This window comes from Oncorhynchus keta, chromosome 21, assembly GCF_023373465.1.
Source record: "Oncorhynchus keta strain PuntledgeMale-10-30-2019 chromosome 21, Oket_V2, whole genome shotgun sequence".
Taxonomy (NCBI): domain Eukaryota; kingdom Metazoa; phylum Chordata; class Actinopteri; order Salmoniformes; family Salmonidae; genus Oncorhynchus; species Oncorhynchus keta.
In genome coordinates this window covers 6,625,784-6,647,145 of record NC_068441.1, presented here as the reverse complement: position 1 = coordinate 6,647,145, position 21,362 = coordinate 6,625,784, and the positions used below count along the sequence as shown (strand labels likewise).

General features: G+C 43.6%; 1 protein-coding gene across 4 annotated transcripts in view; it reads left to right on the top strand.

Annotated features, from left to right (window-relative positions):
* The window catches only part of LOC118399834 (voltage-dependent calcium channel subunit alpha-2/delta-2-like), a 246,689-nt gene that overhangs the window by 120,082 nt on the left and 105,245 nt on the right, over positions 1-21,362 (top strand). For all 4 annotated transcript variants that reach the window (XM_052473270.1, XM_052473267.1, XM_052473269.1 and 1 more), the window contains exon 4: positions 2,075-2,134. In XM_052473270.1, the coding sequence (XP_052329230.1) occupies positions 2,075-2,134 (60 nt within the window). The remainder of the gene's footprint in view (positions 1-2,074; positions 2,135-21,362) is intronic.

Below are 21,362 nucleotides of genomic sequence, written 5' to 3'. Positions count from 1 at the left end.
GTAAAACGAGTCAGACGGATGAAGGGATGGACAGTTCACAGATCACCAGGAAGGAAGGGCAGAGAACAAGGGAGGAACCATTCTTCACATGCAGCGCCCTGGACATGGGCACTAAACTTTAACGTCCTCATTCATCATGACCTTTCCTCCTCTGCTATAACGACTGTGTCCTTGAAGGGACGTCACAGTTCGAGAAACACATTGATAGACTACAACCGTTTGGCGTTGATGGTCAGCCAAATATGAAAGATCCCACTTTAGAACCAAAGAAACAACTTCTGAAGGTGTTATGTCTTCATCAGCTCGGCATGGACGCTTCACAAATCATTCATAGGCAAAGTCATGTAAAAGGTGACAGAAAAGGTTATTCTTTACGTGTAGGCTAACCCTTCAGTCATATTTGCAGGCAAATTCAAAGCAGTGTAGAATCTGGAGGTAATTGTTTAGCCAGCAGCTCTCCATTGTTGCTTTTGTAATTGAAAACTGTTGTAGTGGATGGTGAAATTCTTAACAATGTCCTTTAGCTAGGTTGACCCTTGCTTTGTATGCACAACACCACACCCACAACACCACACCACACCCACAACACAACACAACACAACACAACACAACACCACACCACACAACACCACACCACACAACACCACACAACACCACACCACACCACACAACATCACACGACCACACAACTGATGGAGTCTCCTTTAATTCACTTTGTGGAAATCATTTCGTTAGACTAATTAGCTCTGCTGTGTGTGTCATTGTTTCAGGGGTTCGCCATCTCGTTAGGAGTGACTGTATGAAAGGAATAGTCATTTGGATGATTAAGGTGTTGAATGTTCAATGTTCAGTGCACAAGCACATGGGTACATAATTAGTCATGTTATTATGTTTTACTAATGAGGTATAGTGATATCATAGCCATTATGCCAAACTTTAAAAGGCTACACGAGGTAGTGGAGGATACACTTTGCTGAGAGTAGGAGGGTTTATGTCTGGCTAGCTGTGAGTGGGAGGGTCTTAGTGATAGGGGGTGGACCCCCAGGCAGAAAATAGGACACTTCTGTCTCTAACGAGAGTTTCTGACTTTCCTGTCTTTTAGGAGACGAAAACCCTCTCCTGATGTGCTTGGGGAATAGGGCTCCTTTGATGTTGTACCAGAAATGAAAGTCCTCTTAGTGGGAGTCTAAATAGGGTTTGTAATTTCCGAGCCCAGGGACTGTGTGGCTGGTTGGATAATTCTGGGACGGGAACCAGATCGCCCCCTAGAGGTGTGCTGGGGATTGAAGTGGGAGCAGAGAGGATACCTAAATACAGTACTAAGGCATGGGCACCATGCAGAAACACATGGAAGAGACTACCTCTCTAGAGCCTCACTCTATTTTGCCACTGGGTGACTTAATACTGTCACCCATAAGCCTCTGCACATATCCCTTTGCAATGAACTGTGTCAGACCTGTTGTATAACCATTAATAGTTAGGAGCCAAAAGACCAAAAACATGCCAATACAGAAAGCAACCCTGCACTGAACTCAGCTAGCCACGAAAATGCCTTTGACAGAAATTCCTTGTCTTCTTGGTTTGGAAAAGTTTAATATTACTCAACATATTCATGTTATTCAATGGCCCTATCTTCTCCAATCCAAACGCTAACTGTCCGTACCTCCTGGAATAACAGGGTTGTAACCATGGTTTCTTCTTCCATTTGCAACACACATTTCAACAGCGCTAGCTTGTCTCAACACGTGTAGCTCACAATTTGCCACAGTACATGGTCTGAAATTGTACCAATTTAGCTTGCGCCTTACAGAAATGCCATTTCCCCTGACAGTTAGGACAAATGTGTAGGCCCATTGAGGAGCATGTGGAGCTTGGCACCAGCCACTGCCTCTTGAATTATACAGTCTATGAACAGCAGTCAGCGCACTCAGTGTTTTCCCTAGAGAGCAGATTGGCTCTGTAAGGCGGTTTCCCACAAACATACACACACACTCTGACATCTACACACTGACCCAGCAGAGCCATGTATTGACCTTTGACCCTAACCTCTGATTCCTGTGTGTTTCCTGTGTAGAGGCTAGCCAGAGAGGCGGAGCAGCTGCAGACAATGTATCCCTGGCAGGACGGGATCAAGGTAAAATCAGAACCCTCTCTCTCTGTATATCTCTCTCTCTCTCTCTGTATCTCTCTCTCTCTCTCTGTATATCTCTCTCTCTCTGTATCTCTCTCTCTCTCTCTGTATCTCTCTCTCTCTCTGTATATCTCCCTCTCTCTGTATCTACCTCTCTGTGTATATACATCTCTCTGTATATATATATATCTCTCTCTATATATATATATATCTCTCTGTATATATATATCTCTCTCTGTATATATCTCTCTCTATATATATATATATATCTCTATGTATATATATATCTCTCTCTGTATATATCTCTCTCTGTATATATATATATATATATATACAGTGCCTTTGCGACCTTTTGCCACATTTCAGGCTTCAAACATAATGATATAAAACTGTATTTTTTTGTGAAGAATCAACAACAAGTGGGACACAATCATGAAGTGGAACGACATTTATTGGATATTTCAAACTTTTTTAACAACTTACAACAAATTATTCAGCCCCTTTACTTTCAGTATATATATATATCTGTATATATATATATCTGTATATATCTCTCTGTATATATCTCTCTCTGTATATATATCTCTCTCTCTGTATATATATCTCTCTCCCTGTATATATCTCTCTCTCTCTCTATATATATATATATCTCTCTCTGTATATATATATATCTCTCTGTATATATATCACTTTTTCTGTACATATATATATATATATATATATATATATTATATATCTTTCTGTATATATAACTCTGGATATATCTCTGTATATATACAGTATCTCTCTCTATGTATCTCTCTCTCTCCATATGTATATATATCTCTATGTATATATCTCTCTCTATATATATACACTGCTCAAAAAAATAAAGGGAACACTAAAATAACACATCCTAGATCTGAATGAATGAAATATTCTTATTAATTACTTTTTTCTTGACATAGTTGAATGTGCTGACAACATCAATGGAAATCAAATTTATCAACCCATGGAGGTCTGGATTTGGAGTCACACTCAAAATTAAAGTGGAAAACCACACTACAGGCGGATCCAACTTTGATGTAATGTCCTTAAAACAAGTCAAAATGAGGCTCAGTAGTGTGTGTGGCCTCCACGTGCCTGTATGACCTCCCTATAATGCCTGGGCATGCTCCTGATGAGGGGGGTGGATGGTTTCCTGAGGGATCTCCTCCCAGACCTGGACTAAAGCATCCGCCAACTCCTGGACAGTCTGTGGTGCAACGTGGCGTTGGTGGATGGAGCGAGACATGATGTCCCAGATGTGCTCAATTGGATTCAGGTCTGGGGAACGGGCGGACCAGTCCATAGCATCAATGCCTTCCTCTTGCAGGAACTGCTGACACACTCCAGCCACATGAGGTCTAGCATTGTCTTGCATTAGGAGGAACACATCTTGGTGTTCTCTGGCAAATGCCAAACGTCCTGCACGGTGTTGGGCTGTAAGCACAACCCCCATCTGTGGACGTCGGGCCCTCATACCACCCTCATGGAGTCTGTTTCTGACCGTATGAGCAGACACATGCACATTTTCCTGCTGGAGGTCATTTTGCAGGGCTCTGGCAGTGCTCCTCCTGCTCCTTCTTGCACAAAGGCGGAGGTAGCGGTCCTGCTGCTGGGTTATTGCCCTCCTACGGCCTCCTCCACGTCTCCTGGTGTACTGGCCTGTCTCCTGGTAGCGCCTCCATGCTCTGGACACTACGCTGACAGACACAGCAAACCTTCTTGCCACAGCTCGCATTGATGTGCCATCCTGGATGAGCTGCACTACCTGAGCCACTTGTGTGGGTTGTAGACTCCGTCTCATGCTACCACTAGAGTGAAAGCACCACCAGCATTCAAAAGTGACCAAAACATCAGCCAGAAGCATAGGAACTGAGAAGTGGTCTGTGGTCACCACCTGCAGAACCACTCCTTTATTGGGGGTGTCTTGCTAATTGCCTATAATTTCCACCTGTTGTCTATTCCATTTGCACAACAGCATGTGAAATTTATTGTCCATCAGTGTTGCATCCTAAATGGACAGTTTGATTTCACAGAAGTGTGATTGACTTGGAGTTACATTGTGTTGTGTGTTCCCTTTATTTTTTTGAGCAGTGTATATATATATATTATATATATCTGTATATCTCTCCCTCTCTGTATCACTCTTTCTTTCTTTCTTTCTTTCTTTCTTTCTTTCTTTCTTTCTTTCTTTCTTTCTTTCTTTCTTTCTTTCTCTCTCTCTCTCTCTCTCTCTCTCTCTCTCTCTCTCTCTCTATATATATATATATATATATATATATATGTACATCTCTCTCTGTATATCTCTCTCTCTGTATATTTCCCTCTCTATGTATCTCTCTCTCTGTATATATCTCTCTCTCTGTATATCTCTCTCTCTGTATATATATATCTCTCTGTATATATTTATCTCTCTATGTATCTCTCTCTCTCTCTCTCTCTATATTTATCTCTGTATATCTCTCTCTCTCTCTGTATCTCTCTCTCTATCTCTCTCTACTTCTCACTACCTCTCTCTCTCTCTACTCTCTCTACCTCTCTCTCTCTACTTCTCTCTCTACCTCTCTCTACCTCTCTCTCTATATACTCACTCTCTTTTCCTCTTTCTCTATCTATTAATCTCTTCTTCATGTTTACATTTGTCCACCAAAGTTTGGTTTTTCTTTTAAATGCCAATGCTATCAATGTTACAGACACATGTACACACTCACATACACCACCCCAGATAAAGATGTGTGTGTATGTGTTTGAGCATGTAATAATATACAACAGCCTGATTCTACATACGGTCAATCTGTGTTGTGCCTGAAAGGGAAAAGCCAGTTGAACTTTGCATTTCCCAGCACCTGACATTTAAAACAGTGGAACACCACTAACTGCTAATGTCTACAGTTCAGAAGCTTGGGTATTACTTGGCTTGTGTGTGTGTGTGTGTGTGTGTGTGTGTGTGTGTGTGTGTGTGTGTGTGTGTGTGTGTGTGTGTGTGTGTGTGTGTGTGTGTGTGTGTGTGTGTGTGTGTGTGTGTGTGTGTGTGTGTGTGTGTGTGTGTGTGTGTGTGTGTGTGTGTGTGTGTGTGTGTGTGTGTGTGTGTGTGTGTGTGTGTGTGTGTGTGTGTGTGTGTGTGTGTGTGTTTGCGCGTGTGCAGTATGTGTGTGTACGCACATGGTCCACTGACTCTCAGATTAACAAACAAACAGATGCCCTGCAAATACACACACGTACTGACACACACACTCAATCTCACACCCAGCAGCAGACACACACACACACACACACATTCATTCCCCAATGTCGTATCCTCTGTCTCCAGGGAGACGAGCTCACTGTCATGGTACACATCCCACAAATGGATTTTTAACCCTGTGCTTCCCGGGGGATATTTGAGAAAAGGCTTTAACTGATTTAAAACTCATAATTATGAGCCCTACATCCCAGAAAAGTCCATTTTTATTCATGGTCGCTTACACTCTGAAGCCAGAGTCACAGGGTGACTGTTTCTACCGAACCAAGGTGGTTCTGTCTGTCAGTGCCTTCCTCTCTGTCTGCCAGTGGTCAGCTGGTCAGCTTTAATGCGTCTCGATCGGATGTGTACCCATGCAGGTAGTTGGGTTTGGGTCACAGTGCCCTCACACAGCACACCTGTTCATAGGTAACTGCATCCAATATGGCTTCACTGTCTCTTCAAGTGGAAAAGCCAACTCTCTCCCTCTCCCCCTCACTTCCCCTCTCCCGCTATCTCCCTCTCTCTCTCTCTTTCTCTCTCTCTCTCCTTCCTCCCTCCTCCCCCACGCTCCTTCTGTCTGATCCTCACCCCTTTCCCTCCCTCCACCTTTTTTTCTTATCTGTCACAGTCTTTAATCAGCCATGAAAACAGTTAGAAAATATAATATTGTTGCAAATACTGCAAATGAATCCTAATGGCGCTACTCCATTAATAATGTATTGGAGCTGATTTCATTTGCCTTTATAATTAGAGCAGGTAATGAATCTCGGCAGGGGCGACTGTGAAGCCATTAAAAAAACCTTGGCGGGGAGGAGAGGAGGAGGAGGGAGGGAGGCAAGAGGAAGATATGCCACGTTCCCTGTGAGAAGATTTCTCCTGTTTGTAGATTTTGTGCTTTTCTAATTTCCGTTTGGGTGAACACTCGGCTGAGTGACATTGTAATTAGATTAGGGCGGCATGCTCTTTGGGCATATTAGGAGCAGTGCAGAGCATCTTAAACGAACGGGAGGAGCAAGCTGTCAGAGGCCCAGAGAAAGGTGTTTATGTAAGAGAGACGAGGGGGGTCGAATGAAGTCTTGTGTGAGTATGTTTATCTATGTGTACGGGAGTGCGCTTGTTTGCAGGGGGTGGGGGGGTATTTGTGTGATTGTGTGTGTGTATGTGTATGTGTCTCTGTGTGTGTTTAACGTTCTGCTCCCAACCTGGCCCGGCCCATCTGCTCTGTTCAATAACACCGGTGACATCATACGACTCAATGACACGGCTGTTCCCTCTGCCTCTGGACTGCTGCTGTCACATCTGTTACCGTAGTGACGGATCACACTCCTCTCCTCTTCCCGTTGCAACTCTAGCGATGGTGCCTGGGTTTTATAACACGATGCGACGGTCCGGCGTTATGAACATCGGGCTGCTCACCGTCGTAACAACTGTTGTGATGGTCGTTCAGGGTTTTAATTCCACCGCAAATGAAATGGTGTGTGAAAATAGACATTTGAGTGGTTGATCTCTCCTGATTTCTCAAGGTCATAGGTCTTCCTATCGCAGCTCCGTCACCAGTCTCTTCCCAGGCCATCATTCTATTGTATTGGCTCTGGAAGCATTCTCCTGGGTATTTGTTTATTTTATTTGTATATATATATATATATAAATATACAGTATATATTTATATCTATATATCTATTTTTTTAGGAGGTAGATCAGCTTTAATATTGCAGATGGATTGTGGCTTTTTTTGTAAAGATGCTATTATTTCTACGATATTATTATTTGAAATATTATATTTTTTAAAATATATTTTATATATTTTTAATAGTGGAGTAGTTCTACAGCTCCACGACTATTGGAGCCAATGACTACAAGAACCATCCCTAAGGCATTTCACAATACAGTCATATTCAATATAATAGTTGAAATTATACACAATGATAGAATTGCACGTTTGGAGGCCAGTGAGATGAATGGGATGGGAAGCTAGAAGGTATGGCCTTTAGTGCACCTCATAAAAGCATTATCTGGTCATAAATGTCATTTCAGGCAATCCACTACATGGGGGAGTAGATTTGCAATGACTTGTACAAAGCAATCTTGTGGACGATTCGTGCCATTGAATAGCATATTCGGTATTTTATAGCATTTTTATAACTGAAAGATACCCTATTGGGTTAACACTTTACTCGGCACCCAGAGTAATAATATTGTATTTGTATTTATTATGGATCCCCATTACCTGCTGCCAAGGCAAAATTAAGGAGGTTATACAATATAACCATATGATAATATGTCATAACAGCTGACATAACTTGTCATAACTTGATGTGGTCATAACACTGTCACAACACATATTTTTAGACTTGAAGTGACATACGTTGCATGATTTTATGGCTCATGATAACATGAAAACAGCCTAACCAGCTCTGCTACTGCGAGTAAAATGGTCAGAGTGTTTTCTCATTTGTGTCTGGAAGTAGCTAGCAAGCTAGCCAACGTTAGCCTAGATTGCCTAAATAGGTCATTCCCCTGACGTGGACACGTTTTCAAAAGACTCTTTTTGCCATACGGAATTCCAAGGCATCCAGAACTTATGAACGTTGCACAGTATATACCCCTCAATCTTGTAATAAATCCAATCTCGCGTATACATAACTTGACATTTCTGCCATCCATTGTGACATTGTGGGAGGATAACCAACCTTACAATTAATGGCAATGCATATCTTAGCCGCTATAAATACTCGGTTACACGGTTTCGTCTGATAACAGTCTCCAGTATCAACATTTCCAAGCAAAGACAAACAGAGAGAAGGGAGAATCTGTAGACATGCTGAGATAAAAGAACATACTCTTTGCCGGAATTCAGCCAACCTTCACAAGACCATAACATATGCAAATATGTCTCCTTTAGTGTTTTACACCTCCAGCAGAGGAATTACATTTCTGAGTGCGTGATATTCAGTTTCACTGGCATATAGTACGTTCTATGGATGTTCTTAAACTACAGTAATTTATGTCTGATGATATGAACATGACTGGGCATTCAAACACATCTGTATCCATTCATCATCATCAGTAGTGTCTCCCAGGTCTTCCTCGCATTTTTGTTTGACATGTTTTGTGTCATCGGGAAAAGCCTCGATGAAGCCTTGACACAGTTTGGAAATGAACTTTAGAGGTTTTTCAGACTGTCGTAAAATAGTTTCAATCTTTGAATCTTCTGGCTTGTCCAGTGTTTGCTGCACAGAGAATAAAGTGTTGCATCTGCAAAGGTTCACCTCAGCGCCATTGCAGACTAGTCTTCCCTGGTTGCCGGACCCTGCTGAGACCTCTGTCACCATCTGATCCTGCTCAGATGAGGCATGAAAATAATTCCCGTGGTGTACATTTATACATTACAGTGGAGGATGCTGAGGGGAGGACAGCTCATAATAAAGGCTGGAATGGAGTCGATGGAATGGCATCAACCACATGACAACTTGACTCCATTCCAGTCATTATTATGAGTCGTCTTCCCTTCAGCAGCCTCCACTGATACATCATATTATTCAAGAATAGAATCAATGTTTTAATAATTGAAATTACCACTATTCACAAATCCCAGACTGTAGTCGACCCATCGACTCAAGATGGAACTTTGTGTCCATTCACTGATTGTTATAATATACTGCAAGATTCACCTGAGCTCCGTAGACTGGTCTTCCCTGTCTGTCTGACCCTGAAGGGACACCTGTCACCACCTGATCCTGCTAAGACATGATGAGCATAGTGTTGTGTACTGACTGTGCACCATGATAGTGAAGCCTGTAGAGCTGTTTACACCGTGTCAGTGTGAAAAGTATGGGGTTGGCTAGGGAAACTGACAGATCAATAACGTTACATTGCTACACTGACTCTAATAAAAACTCACATTGCGCTGTCAAAAAATTGTCTTCAATTGTTTGGCCTCGTTTGAATTGTTTGATTCAGGTAAAAAAAATAATCGAGAGAAAAATAATAGCTTCTGGCTAGCTCCAATGTTAATTTACTTCTGTTGAAAACAAAGGCTACAAAACATTTCCATACACAAAACAGCTGTTAGATACGGCTAATTGGCAGATAGTTATAGGCTAGAGCTGAATTGGCTGTGGTAGCTACTTGCTAGCTAGTTCATTCACTTCAGACAAAACATCAGTCGAGAGGGGATGAAACATTAGCTCACGTTACATGTCAATTAAACTATTAGCTCAGCACAGGGAATAAATACTTTTTTATGTTAAGTCAAACAGCAGTTACCTTGCCAGCTACATCAGTCAAAGAAGGAGGAGCCCGTTTCTGCTCTGCTTGCTTTTACAACTCTGAGAAAAAGCACAACACACACAGACAACAGCTGCCCCTGTTTGCTCTGTGGTGTCTGTGTGGTCCTAAATCCAGCTGTCTGAAACTGCAGAAAAGCCAGAAATGTCCGTATGGTCCTAAAGCACACCGATTCCTCTTTTTGTATATCACAGTGCATTGATAAACCTGAGGGGGAGGAAAGCAATTACATAATGGAGGGGTGGGGGGTCATGTCCCCGTCCCCAGTGAATGTTGTGCCCCTGCTAGCAATCAACAAATGTACATTGTGTAGGGCTTTCCTGCAGTCAAATGACCAACATCTTCCTCTAGTTGCCTCATGGGTAGAATGTTTTTCATATTTTTCCCATAATGAATAATGAATAAACATTCTTCTTTAAAATACTCCGAAAATCCAATGTGTCTACGTCAACGGTTTTGATATATTTCAATCTTATGTAATGATTATAACGTGTAATATTGGGATGCAAACTCAAAGTTGAATACATTTCAACTCTATATCTGACATGGTACAGGTGTCTTCTTCTTTGTAAGCCCATGACCATGTGTGTGAGGTGTATACTTTTGTTTCGAGAGGCTTGTAGAATCATGACTCTTTCGAGTTTTCAGTTCATCGTTCGCCAGGTAAGGGGGGTCTTGCTGCCCCCGACAGCGAACGAGATGTGAACGAGAGGCTTGTAGAATCATGATTTTGAGTTTTCAGTTCATCGTTCGCCGAATAAGTCCAAAGAGTTGTTCTTTTGACAGAACGAGTCGAAAAGATCCAAGTCAGTAAAAAGAGCCGAACATCCAATCACTAATGGTAGTTTGTGGTTGCACGCCGTCAAGGGGTTTGTGCGCCCAAAACCTATTGTTGTGTGTCGTGTCGCCCAGTGTATAACTTTATGTTCATGTATTTATAATCAGGAAGTACAACTGTGATGTAATCACGTCTGACGGTTAAATCGTGACTGTTGAGCTTAAATGTAAATGCTTACCTTGTTGTCCTTGTTTAATGAAAAAAAAAAGGGTTCTGTTCATTTCCTGGTCTGAGAATGATGGGAAAATGGGGAGCGTTCGAGCGCATAGTTAATGAGTGGGTTGACGGTATGATGGGTTAGGAGATAGGGACATGGTGGGGAAAAACTTGGTTAAAGAAGGAGGGAGAGAAGAGAGGAAGGGATGGAAGGCATTCTCTCCATCTGAATGTGATGTGGCAGCTGCTGTACGTTTGAAATGCATTAGCGCTAATAGCTGTGCCATTAGGGGAGAGAGAGAGAGGCACTCTGCTGATGGGTTACTATGGAGAAACGGGGAGAGGGGGCGAAGGGGGGGGGGGGGACTCGGAGAGAGAGGGAGAGAGAAGGTGAGGTCATCGTGAGTGAGGGAGCAGGTTTGAGAGGGAGAGAAGAGAGAGAGAGAAAAGGCGAAAGACTCATGGAGAAGGAGATCTCCCATTTGCTAGAATCATCACCCTCTAATCAATCAAGCCTTTCATCATGGGACAAGAAAGTGTGCTGTGTGTGTGTGTGTGTGTGTGTGTGTGTGTGTGTGTGTGTGTGCGTGCGTGCGTGCGTGCGTGCGTGCGTGCGTGCGTGCGTGTGTACTGTAACAAATATAGGTTGAACAGGGTGGTTAAGGTGGCCAGCAAGGTCATCGGGGTACAAAAGGCACAGCTCTCTGTGACATTCAGAAAGCATGTGGTGAGGAGTGCTAACAGTATCCTAGACTGTCCTGGTCATACAGTGCATTCAGATCCCTTGACTTTTTCCACATTTGGTTACATTACATTACCCCATAATGACAAAGCGAAAACAGGTTTGTAGAAATTTTTGCAAACGTATTAAATATAAAAGCAGAAATACCTTATTTACATAAGTATTCAGACCCATTGCTGTGAGATTCAAAATTGAGCTCAGGTGCATTCTGTTTCCATTGATCATCCTTGAGAAGTTTCTACAACTTGAGTGGAGTCCACCTTTTGTAAATTCAATGATTTGGAAAGGCATACACCTATCTATATAGGATCCCACAGTTGACAGTGCATGTCAGAGAAAAAACCAAGCCATGAGGTCGAAGGAATTGTCCCTAGAGCTCCGAGACAGGATTGTGTCGAGGCATAGATCTGGGGAAGGGTACCAAACATTTTGGCCGCATTAAATATCCCCAAGAACACAGTGGCCTCCATCATTCTTAGATGGAAGAAGTTTGAAACCACCAAGACTTTTCCTAGAGCTGGCCGCCTGGCCAAACTGAGCAATTGCGGGAGAAGGGCCTTGGTCAAGGAGGTGACAAAGAACCTGATGGTCACTCTGACAGAGCTCCAGAGTTCCTCTGTGGAAATGGGAGAACCTTCCAGATGGAAAACCATCTCGGCAGCACTCCACTAATCAGGCCTTTATTCAGGCCTTTATGGTAGAATGGCCAGACGGAAGCCACTCCTCAGTAAAAGGCCCATGACAGTCCGCTTGGACTTTGCCAAAAAACACCTAAAGATCTCTCAGACCATGAGATACAAGATTATCTGGTCTGATGAAACCAAGATTGAACTTTTTGGCCTGAATGACAAGCGTCACGTCTAGAGGAAACCTGGCACCATCCCTACGGTGAAGTATGGTGGTGGCAGCATCATGCTTTGGGGATGTTTTTCACCGGCAGGACTGGAAGACTAGTCAGGATGGAGGAAAAGATGAACGGAGCAAAGTACAGAGATCCTTGATGAACACCTGCTCCAGAGCGCTGAGGATCTCAGACTGGGGAGAAGCTTCTCCTTCCAACAGGACAACGACTGTAAGCCCACAGCCAAGACAACCCATGAGTGGCTTCAGGACAAGTCTCTCAATGTCCTTGAGTGGCCCAGCCAGAGCCCGGTCTTGAACCTGATCAAGCATCTCTGAAGAGACCTGAAAATAGCTGTGCAGCGACGCTCCCCATTCAACCTGACAGAGCTTGAGAGGATCTGCAGAGAAGAATTGGAGAAACTCCCCAAATACAGGTGTGCCAATCTTGCAGCGTCGTACCCAAGAAGACTCCTGGATGTAACTGCTGCCAAATGTGCTTCAACAAAGTACTGAGTAAAGGGTCTGAATACTTTTGTAAATGTCATATTTAAATTTTAAAAAAGAATAATCAATTTGCAAAAAAACAACGATTTTTGCTTTGTCTTGAGGAGAACAATCAATTTAATCCATTTCAGAATAAGGCTGTAACGTAGCAAAATGTGGAAAAGTCAAGGGGTTCTGAATACTTTCAGAATGCGCTGTATGTCCCCTTAGTAAACCAACCCCCTAGTGGCAGGGGTAAGAGTTGACACTCCAGTTTGTTCCCCTGACCTTGTCATTCCTGCTTATAATGCATTTATTTGAGACAATTGGCCCTTCATTGTGGCGGGAGGATGGCTCTCTCAGCCAGGCCCTCAGAGCAGAGCGACGCGAGTGGCTCCATTAATGACAGAATACATTAGTCTTATAAGGGCCGTCTTCAAGGGACCACAATCAGGTGAAATAGACAGACACCAAAGGACACCTCAATGGGCTTCTGTTTCATCTCTTTCCCCCACTCAACTTTCTTATTTTTTTGTCTTCTTTGGAGGGGGGGATTTCGAAGCCCTATGTTCATCTCTGGACAGACTGGGAGAGACAGGAATTGTCTGTGCAATCATTTTTCTGTTTCATGTTTTAGATGAAATATTTTCTTATTTCGGTAATAATACCGTTTTCCTTATGATGAGCGGAACCCAGTCACAGCGCCTTTTGGGCATGAGGACGAGACGGTGAACAGACTGATCGTTAAGTTTAATAGAACAGAGTAGTATACTGCACTCAACCTGCTACGAGATATATATATATATATATATTTCTTTATTTGAATGTCTATTTTGTTTGGGGGAATGGGGATGTTTTTCTCCCTAGTTATTCTAGCATCCTGTATCACTTCCTCCTTTTGTATATCAAATAATCCACATTCAGCCATTCCCAGTGACTGAAGAGGCTCTCTCTGAGTTGAGACAGTTTTTCCTGTTTCAGCACATTTATGTGAGCCAGAACTCAACTCTTAGTAGGAGCTAAAGAGAGAGGGCGGGAGAGAGAGAAGGAGGGAGAGAGGGAAGGAGGGAGGGAGGGAAGGAGGGAGGGAGATGTGGCTTTCGGAGCACTTTTTAAATATACGAACGTATTTCAAACACTGATAAGCATGAACACATTGTGTAATCATAAATGAACTGCTTCTATTTTTCTATGTGAACTTTTCTCTTTCCTGTGGCTGTGTTGAGAGAGAGGCAGAGTGCTAGCAGCCTGCCGAGTGCGCAATGGAACTCATAAACAGCGTTATCGCTGAATCCCGCGCCATGGAACGGACTTCCATCTGTTCACCACTGGAGGGAAAGGAATGGAAGGGGGTAGGAGGGCTGGAGAAAATCCAACACAGTATACAATTTAGCGAGGACAACATACCTATAAAGCATATCTGATGGTCTGGATGACTCAGCAGAGAGACAGAGACTGGACCCAGTCTGGCTACTATAGTATAGTATAGTATAGTATAGTATAGTATAGTATAGTATAGTATAGTATAGTATAGTATAGTAGCCAGTATAGTATAGTATAGTATAGTATAGTATAGTATAGTATAGTTTAGCGAGGACAACATACTATACACAATGCTGAGGCAAGTCTTCATGCAGCTATCATTCTGTGTGTGTGTGCATGAGTGAGTGCGTGCATGCAAGTGCACATGTGAGAATACTGTAACCTTGACTACAAGTGTGTACTTTGCACTCATGTGAAACTCATGGATAATATGTAGCAATTTGTCAAGCACTTGGAAGAATTGGAGCATTTGTCATTTAGAAATGGCACTCCATAACCCACCTCATACATCAGTCTTGACCATCAGTCTTCAACCTCTCCACCTCTCCTGACCACGCCAGCCCACCCCTCTCTCTTCTCCACCACCCCTCTATCCTCTTCCTCCTCCTCCTCCTCCCCCCCCTCCTCCTCCTCACTAAGTTCACCCCTTTCTCCTTCCCTTCACCCCACCACCTCTCCACCTCTCCTGACCATCCCAGCCCATCCTACAATCCTCCTCCTCCCCTCAAAACTCTTCCTCCTCCCCCTCCCCTCCACCACTCTTTCCTCTTATCCACTCCTCCTTCTCCTCCTCCTGAACACCCAACCAACCCCTCTCTCCTCCCCCCACGTCTTCCACTTGTCCTGATCACCTCATCCCACCCCTCTCTCCTCCCCTCCACTCCCCTTCCCTCCCTGGCTCACTCTCTGCAGCTGCTCTCTCTGCTGTTGCCTGCTTTGTTCGCTCACTGGTTGCCAGGGTGACCCCACAATTCGGTAATTTCAGCTTCTTGATTGCAGGCCCGGCTGTAATTTGGGTATTTATCACTCTTCAAGGTAGAAATGCTATTTTTTCTTTTCTCTTTCTTTATTAATCTCTCTCTCTCTCTCTCTCTCTCTCTCAATCTTCCTCTCTTTCGCTCCGACTCCTTCAGTACTCTCCTCTAACGTTGCTCTGCTGCTCTGAGAGAGGGAGAGAGAGAGAGAGAGAGAGAGAGAGAGAGAGAGAGAGAGAGAGAGAGAGAGAGAGAGAGAGAGAGCGAGAGAGAGAGCACAAGTGGTCTCAGACATGCTGTTTCACACTCAACTAATATGGCATGGAGAGAAACAGAGAGTAGGAAACTGCAACAGAACTAAAGAAAGTGAAACACTGAGAGAAAGATGGTGAGAGATAGAGACAAAGAGATAGAGACGAAGAGATAGAGAGCTGAGAGTTTGCTGTTGGTTGAGAAGTCAGAGTCTGTCTGCCAGTGCACCTGCAGGCTGAGGGGCTGTTTGGCGAGCCACAGCGCCATGGACCATTGCGTTAGCAGGGAGCTGAGAGAAAAAGAGAGAGTGGTCCCCGTACTGTGTCTAAACCCAGCCTATCGATCCCTCGGCCCCGCCAGGGATGGCAATCAATAGCCAACAAAATCCAGCAGGCTATACCCCGATGCTCATATCCCGCATTTCAACACATGCCCAACACCCATGAAATGTTATTTCAGAGAGATAACCTGCTACCTCCTGGCCCCTTAGTTAGAGAGGGGGGCTGCATAAGGACTCTGAACTAGAGGAGGTCACTGTCAAAGAGAATCAGGTTTGGGCTTTTTAATATAAATGGGACCATACGTGTTTAGGTCCTTATTTTGTATATGTCTGTGGTGTTTGCTGTACTAAATTATTATAAATGTATTATTATATTGATTATGTGTAAGCCTTCCCTCTTGGGTTGAGTAGATAGATTACAGTGTTTGATTGTTCCATGATTCCCACCCCTAGGTCCTGTCTAGCATATGTTATGGTAAGCGTGGATAATCAGAAAATATATACATTCCCCATTCCTGATTATCCAAATGTACGACAACATACAGTATGTACCAGCCAAATGTATGTAAACATAGACACATGTATTACGTTTCAGGTATGACCAAATGAAGACAGTGTCGAAGAAACACAAGTTTATTTCTAAAACAGGCAAATGACAGGTCAAATCAAATCAAATCAAATGCATTTGTCACATACGCATGGTTAACAGATGTTAATGCGAGTGTAGCGAAATGCTTGTGCTTCTAGTTCCGACAATGCAGTAGTAACCAACGAGTAATCTAACCTAACAATTCCAAAACGTATTACCACATACACACAAGTGTAAAGGGATAAAGAATATGTACATACAAATATATGAATGAGTGATGGTACAGAACGGCATAGGCAAGATGCAGTAGATGGTATCGAGTACAGTATATACAGTGGGGCAAAAAAGTATTTAGTCAGCCCCCAATTGTGCAAGTTCTCCTACTTAAAAAGATGAGAGAGGCCTGTAATTTTCATCATAGGTACACTTCAACTATGACAGACAAAATGAGAAAAAAAAAATCCAGAAAATCACATTGTAGGATTTTTTATGAATTTATTTGCAAATTATGGTGGAAAATAAGTATTTGGTCAATAACAAACGTTTATCTCAATACTTTGTTATATACCCTTTGTTGGCAATGACAGAGGTCAAACGTTTTCTGTAAGTCTTCACAAGGTTTTCACACACTGTTGCTGGCATTTTGGCCCATTCCTCCATGCAGATCTCCTCTAGAGCAGTGATGTTTTGGTCACATTGGTGGTTCGCGCTTTCAGTATCACACGAATGCTGCCATCAATCCACGGTTTCTGGATTGAGAATGTTTTAATCGTTGCTATGGGTACGACATCGTCAATGCACTTTCTAATGAACTCGCTCACCGAATCAGCGTATTCGTGTTGTTGTTGGAAGCAATGCAGAACATATCCCAATCCAGGCAGTCAGAGTAATCTTGAGGTCCTCGTTGGCTCGGGGGGCTGGGGGTGGAACCCAGATGACAGACTGGTCGATGACCCAATGAGGGTACAGAATGCCTTCCAGAACCGAGACGAGAACTGAGGACCCCGATCAGAGACCATATCGACCAGTAGTCTATGGATCCAGAAGACGTGCTGTACCATGAGCTGGGCCATCTCCTTGGCAGAGGGTAGATTGGGAAGAGGAATGAAGTGGGCGGCTTTGGAAAACTGATCCACAACGGTCAGGATGGCGGTGTTGCCATCAGACAAGGGAGACCTGTGACAAAGTCCAGGGAGATGTGAGACCAGGGACGGTGAGGGACAGGCAGAGGTTGGAGGAGACCAGCCAGACCTTGCTGAGGAGTCTTTTTGTGTTCACATACCGTGCAAGAGGCGATAAATGCAGAGACATCAGGAACCATGGTAGGCCACCAAAAGCGTTGTCGCACAAAAGCCAAGGTCCGCCGGGAGCCTGGGTGGCAGGCAAACCTGGAGGAGCGGGCCACATCAGGCACGAACATCTGGTTATCTGGACTCCCCTCCCCGGGGTTCGGCTGGGAATGCTGTGCCTCCCGAACCGTCTACCCTATTCCCCAGCTGAGTGCCATCGCCAGGCACGAGGTGGGAAGGATGATCTCAGGTTCTGGGGTAGTAGTTGTGGGGCTATAGCTGCATGGCAGTGCATCTGGCTTGACATTCTTCAATCCCTGCCGGTAGGAGAGGGCGAAGTTGAACCAGGTGAACAGTAGGGCTCACCTAGCCTGCTTGGAATTGAGACGCTTGGTGGAGCAGAGATATTCCAGGTTTTTGTGTGTCGGTCCACCCGATGAATGGATGTTCCACTCCCTCCAGCCAGTGCCTCCACTCCTCCAACGCCATCTTCACTGCGAGAAGCTCACGATTCCCCACATCGTAGTTCCTCTCCGTGGTGTTGAGGCGGTGGGAGAAGAATGTGCAAGGATGCAACTTGAGGTCCAGGGCAGACCGCTGGGACAGGACAGTCCCCACTCCAACATACGAAACATCGGCCACTGTGATGTCGTTGAGTCCTCGGTAGTCAATGCACGGGTGCAGGGTTTTGTCCTTCTTCTCCACAAAGAAGAACCCTGCGCCGGCGGTGGAGGCAGAAGGACGAATGAACCCAGCAGCTAGGGAGTCCTCAATGTAGGTCTCCATAGCCTTGGTCTCCGGACCCGACAGAGAGTACAGTCGTCCACTGGCGCCCGTCCAGTGCTCTTAACGTCCATGGGAATGGAGAGGGGCTGAGTGGGGATATCCAGCTTGGAAGCAAGGGTAGCGTCCATAAAGCTCCCATCAGCCCCAGAGTCGTTGAGGACCCGGAGAGATTTCAACTGGTTCCCCCACAGCAACGTGACATCCCCGGGCGGCAGGCAGTCTCAGGGTCAGGACAGACAGAGGTCAATAATCCAGTAATGTGGGGTAAGGTACAAAACGGCAGGCAGAATGGTCAAAATCAGGAAGGACTAGAAAACAGGAGCAAGAAATTGACAGAATTATCATGATAACTCTAAATTGACTGAATTATCACGATAGCGATAAATTGACTGAATTATCATGATAACGATAAATTTACTTAATTTTCACGATAATGATAAATTGACCGAATTTTCAAAATAATGACAAATTGACTACATTTTCATAATGATAAATTGACTGAATTATCATGATAATGATGAATTCACTGAATTTCCACGATAATGGTAAATGGAACTATAAGTTTCTAGCAATGTACATCACTTTTTTATATATTACTCTTAAAACTACTACTATTACTTTGAATGTTGTCGCTATCAATTGTCCCATTAACAATCATCCATTGCAAACTTTAATTGAATTTAAAACTTAACATTTCTCTAGTAAGGTCCTATAGGTTATTTATTGTAATAAACCAGTGTTAATTTTGTCAGCTATTTTAGATTGAGTTTTAATCTTAGTTTGTCTTAAAATACCTTTTAGTCACAGCTATTTTAGTCACATAATAGTCAGTGCATATTTTTCTATTAAATAATGAATATTTAAGATACCTCTAACATCCATCATGTGCACATTTTTATTTTATTTTATTTCACCTTTATTTAACCAGGTAGGCCAGTTGAGAACAAGTTCTCATTTGCAACTGCGACCTGGCCAAGATAAAGCATCACAGTGTAACACAGACAACAACACAGAGTTACACATGAAGTAACATGGAGTAAACAATAAACAAGCCAATAACACAATAAACAAGTCAATGACACAGCAAGCAAGTCTATATACAGTGTGTGCAAAAGGCATGAGAAGGTAGGCAATAAATAAGCCATAGGAGCAAATAATTACAATTTAGCAGATTAACTGCTGATAAATGAGTGATAAATGAGCAGATGATGATGTGCAAGTAGAGGTACTGATGCGCAAAAGAGCAGAAAAGTAAATAAAAACAGTATGGGGATGAGGTAGGTAGATTGGGTGGGCTATTTACAGATGGACTATGTACAGTTGCAGCGATCGGTTAGCTGCTTAGATAGTTGATGTTTAAAGTTGGCGAGGGAAATAAAAGTCTCCAACTTGCAACAGAGAACTGGAAGGAAAGGCAGCCAAATGAGGTGTTGGCTTTGGGGATGATCAGTGAGATATACCTGCTGGAACGTGTGCTACGGGTGGGTGTTGTTATCATTACCAGTGAATTGAGATAAGGCGGAGCTTTACCGAGCATAGACTTATTGATGACCTGGAGCCAGTGAGTCTGGCGATGAATATGTAGCGAGGGCCAGCTGACGAGAGCATACAGGTCGCAGTGGTGGATGGTATAAGGTGATTTGGTAACAAAACGGATGGCACTGTGATAGACTGCATCCAGTTTGCTGAGTAGAGTATTGGAAGCTATTTTGTAGATGACATCGCCGAAGTCGAGGATCGGTAGGATAGTCAGACTTACTAGGGTAAGTTTGGTGGCGTGAGTGAAGGAGGCTTTGTTTGCGAAATAGGAAGCCGATTCTAGATTTAATTTTGGATTGGAGATGTTTAATATGAGTCTGGAAGGAGAGTTTACAGTCTAGCCAGACACCTAGGTATTTATAGTTGTCCACATATTCTAGGTCGGAACCGTCCAGGGTGGTGATGCCAGTCGGGCAGGCGGGTGCGGGCAGCGAACCGTTGAAAAGCATGCATTTGGTTTTACTAGCGTTTAAGACCAGTTGGATGCCACGGAAGGAGTGTTGTGTGGCATTGAGGCTCGTTTTGAGGTTAGTTAGCACAGTATCCAAGGAAGGGCCAGAAGTATACACAATGGTGTCGTCTGCGTAGAGGTGGATCAGGGAATCGCCCGCAGCAAGAGCGACATTATTGATTTATACAGAGAAAAGAGTTGGCCCAATAATTGAACCCTGTGGTACCCCCATAGAGGTTGCCAGAGGTCCGGACAACATGCCCTCCAATTTGAGACACTGAACTCTGTCTGCAAAGTAGTTGGTGAACCAGGCGAGGCAATCATTAGAAAAACCAAGGCTAATGAGTCTGCCGATAAGAATACGGTGATTGACAGAGTCGAAAGCCTTGGCCAGGTTGATGAAGACGGCTGCACAGTACTGTCTTTTATCGATGGCGGTTATGATATCATTTAGTACCTTGAGCGTGGCTGAGGTGCACCCGTGACTGGCTCGGAAACCGGATTGCACAGCGGAGAAGGTATGGTGGGATTCGAAATAGATAGCCTTGTCTATCTAGGCCCACTATCCCCTCGTATACCTTACCTGGCAACTTTGATACTGTGGCAGATCGTAACCAATAGCAGTAATAATTAACCATATAGGCTATAAAGCTTTAGCTACAGGTTAAACCATTTACAGCTCAGACTGTCTCCCCATCATAACCGTGAAGGGGGTTTCTTTGAAAAGGGGAGAATTTGAGTGTTACAACAATGTTCAACAAATAGCATTCGTTTTCCCAAAGGAAAAGAGCAACCACAACTCACATTTGCGGACCACGGCCCAAGAGCACAAAGCAGATGAACGCAACACAGATGAATGGATAGCTGCGCACAGATGGGAAAATAGCGCTTCTTTTCAAATCAAATCCAATTTTATTTGTCACATACACATGGTTAGCAGATGTTAGTGCGAGTGTAGTGAAATGCTTGTGCTTCTAGTTCCGACAATGCAGTAATAACCAACAAGTAATCTAGCTAACAATTCCAAAACTACTGTCTTATACACACAAGTGTAAGGGGATAAAGAATATGTACATAAAGATATATGAATGAGTGATGGTACAGAGCGGCATTGGCAAGATACAGTAGATGGTATTGAGTGCAGTATATACA